The sequence below is a fragment of the Galeopterus variegatus genome, unplaced genomic scaffold (assembly GCF_000696425.1).
Source record: "Galeopterus variegatus unplaced genomic scaffold, G_variegatus-3.0.2 Scaffold53863, whole genome shotgun sequence".
NCBI lineage: Eukaryota > Metazoa > Chordata > Mammalia > Dermoptera > Cynocephalidae > Galeopterus > Galeopterus variegatus.
This window is the reverse complement of record NW_007779974.1, coordinates 1-2,414: the sequence shown is the minus strand read 5'-3', so window position 1 is coordinate 2,414 and position 2,414 is coordinate 1. Positions and strand designations below refer to the sequence as shown.

The following is a 2,414-nucleotide window of genomic DNA, read 5'->3' as shown; positions in this document are numbered from 1 at the left end:
GGGCCACATGACATTGGTGCGACCTCTGGAGGATCTGGAGACTGAGTAACTAAGGTTAGCCACACAGGTGATCCAGGCCTATGTGACTGACTCCCTCAATAAAAACCCTGGACACTAAGGGTCAAGTAAGCATCTGTGGTTGGCAATACTCCATGTGTGTTGCCACCTATCAATGCTGGGAGAATTAAGGGCTGTCCCTGTGACTCCACTGGAGAAAGACGACCAGAAGCTCATGTCTGGTCTCTCCTGGACTCTGGCCATACACCTCTTCCCTTTGGATGATTTCAATCTGTAGCTAGTTACCATAATAAACTATAACCATGAGTATAACAGCTTTCAGTGAGTTCTGTGAGTCTTGCTAGAGACTTATTCAATCTGAGAGTGGCTTTGAGGAGTCCCAAAATTGGTGTAGGTTTCAGTAGTGAGGGTGTTTTATGGACCCTGAACTTTGTAGTAGACACTAATTATCTGGGGGAGGTCTGCCTGGCATCATGTGGTGTACAGGAGAGATGAGAAGGAGGGAAAATGCAGTGAGGGGTCCAGAGAGAAATGAGGAGATGGGAGTGGGTGGTCCTTAGCTGCGGGACCGTAGATAGAGAGCAGCAGGGAGGAGGTTCCCAGGTCGCTGGACTGGGGGACTGTGTCGATGGGGACCTGGGAGCAAAAGCCTATTTGGGGCATGATGATTTTCTGTGTCAACCAGAGGAATGTGGCCACGGCCACCAGCCAGGGTCTCAGTGAGCAGAGGGCTCCTCAGTCACCCAGGGGATGGGACTCAGGGCACAGGGGGCCTCTTTCTCAGCAGCTGCTGTCCTGGCGGCTTCCTTCCTGCAAGTCTTCATCCTGACGGAGGAGGCCAGGACTTCTCAGCCTCCGGGCTGGCTCAGAGCCTGCGGTGAGCCTGCTGTCCTCCATGCCTAAAAGAAGCTAGAAGGCTGGCTGAGACTGGGGAGGTGGGGAGACATCCAACCAGATGATTTCCTTATGAGAACAAGTGTCCCTTCAAGGCTGGCTGGGATCAGGGTTTGGGGACAGAGCCCTGCTATAATACTCTGGTCCAAGACCAATTCTCATGACCACTACACTCTCCAGACTCCTCCACCGGGACTGTCTGAGATCCTAGAACCTGTACCCCTTCTTACCGCCTACACATGCCCTTCCTCCCAGTGACAACACTCACCTGAAGAAGGTGAGGCAGAAACAGAGAGAGAACAGAGCAGCGACGCCAACTCCCCCAACAGCCCCCAGACCTAATCCTTTCCCAGGCTCTGGCTTCCCTGCAGATGAGCGGAGTTTAGTGATGATGGCCCTCAAAGCCCCAGGACCCTCAGGCCTTCTCCTCCCACAGAACTCAAGCTCTCATATTCTTCGTCCCCCCACCAGCAGAATAACAAGGACTCTGCCCCCACCCCTTCCTGTCCAGGACCCAACCCCACTACCCCCAACCTCCAGCCTCCACCTTTTCTAGGATTGAGTCTCCTTTCTCCCTAAGCCTCAACCTCCCACAAGCCCCAACCTGGCAGCAGCAGGACTATGATGCTCTGGGCCCCGTGGACATTCCAGGCCTCGCAGCTGAGCCTGAGGCCAGAGCTGAGCCCCCTGTGGAGGCTCAGGGAGCTGTTGGCCCAGGGCCCAGCTGAGCTGGAGGTGACCATGAAGGAGGCGTTGCTGCTGTTCCCCTCCAGCAGCCCCTCCCCAAGCTGCCAGCGCACGGAGGGGGGTGGCTGGGCTCGGGAGGAGCAGCCGCAGTGTAGACCCTCAGCCTCCCAGGAGCAGGAGGGGCCCAGCAGCTGTGGGGGGTCTTTGGGGAGAAAGAACGGTCAGCAGGTGCCCCCATTCCCAGGACCCAGCTGTCCTGCCCTCAGGGTCCCCACTCACAGTGCACAGAGAGGCTGAGAGAGACGTGTTGGGAGCCCAGCGGGTTCTGGGCCTGGCAGGTGAATTCTCCTTCATGCTCCATTTGTATCCGAGGCAGCTCCAGGACCCCAGGGTCTGAGGGCTGGGTGGGGCTCAGGGTCTGTCTTTCCTGGGCCCAGCTCAGCCTGGCTGGGGGATTGCTGCGGGTGACACAGACCAGGCGTAGGTTCTGGCCCTCCAGGACTGGGAGGGATGTGCCATTACTGAGGTTTGCCAGGACTAGGGAAGGGAAGAGGCAAAATTGATGTGTGGCTGAGGGCACAGGGACCCTCCTGCATGCCGACACTCCAGACACCTGGGCACCCAGTTTGGCACTAAGAGGCCCTGGTTCCTGTGTTTCCTTTCTTACCTGTCCTATTTGCTTGGGAAACCATCACTTTCAGATTTTCTGGAGGATCTGAAATGGAGGCAAGGTACAGGCTGTAGACGGGCCCAGTGGCTTTCCTTTGGGCAAAGGGAAACTTTCATAGAGACCGAGATGGTGGATTGGGTGGGGT

The 2,414-nt window shown here is 56.6% G+C and overlaps 1 protein-coding gene across 1 annotated transcript; it reads right to left on the bottom strand.

Annotated features, from left to right (window-relative positions):
• Positions 1-1,516: 1,516 nt before the first annotated feature.
• LOC103584403 (sialic acid-binding Ig-like lectin 11) lies at positions 1,517-2,361 on the bottom strand (the record flags this gene model as incomplete). The annotated part of the gene is made up of 3 exons (XM_008565422.1): positions 1,517-1,801; positions 1,879-2,136; positions 2,267-2,361. Coding segments are annotated over 3 exons (638 nt in total), but the record flags the coding sequence as incomplete, so codon positions are not given.
• Between the last annotated feature and the right edge of the window lie 53 nt (positions 2,362-2,414).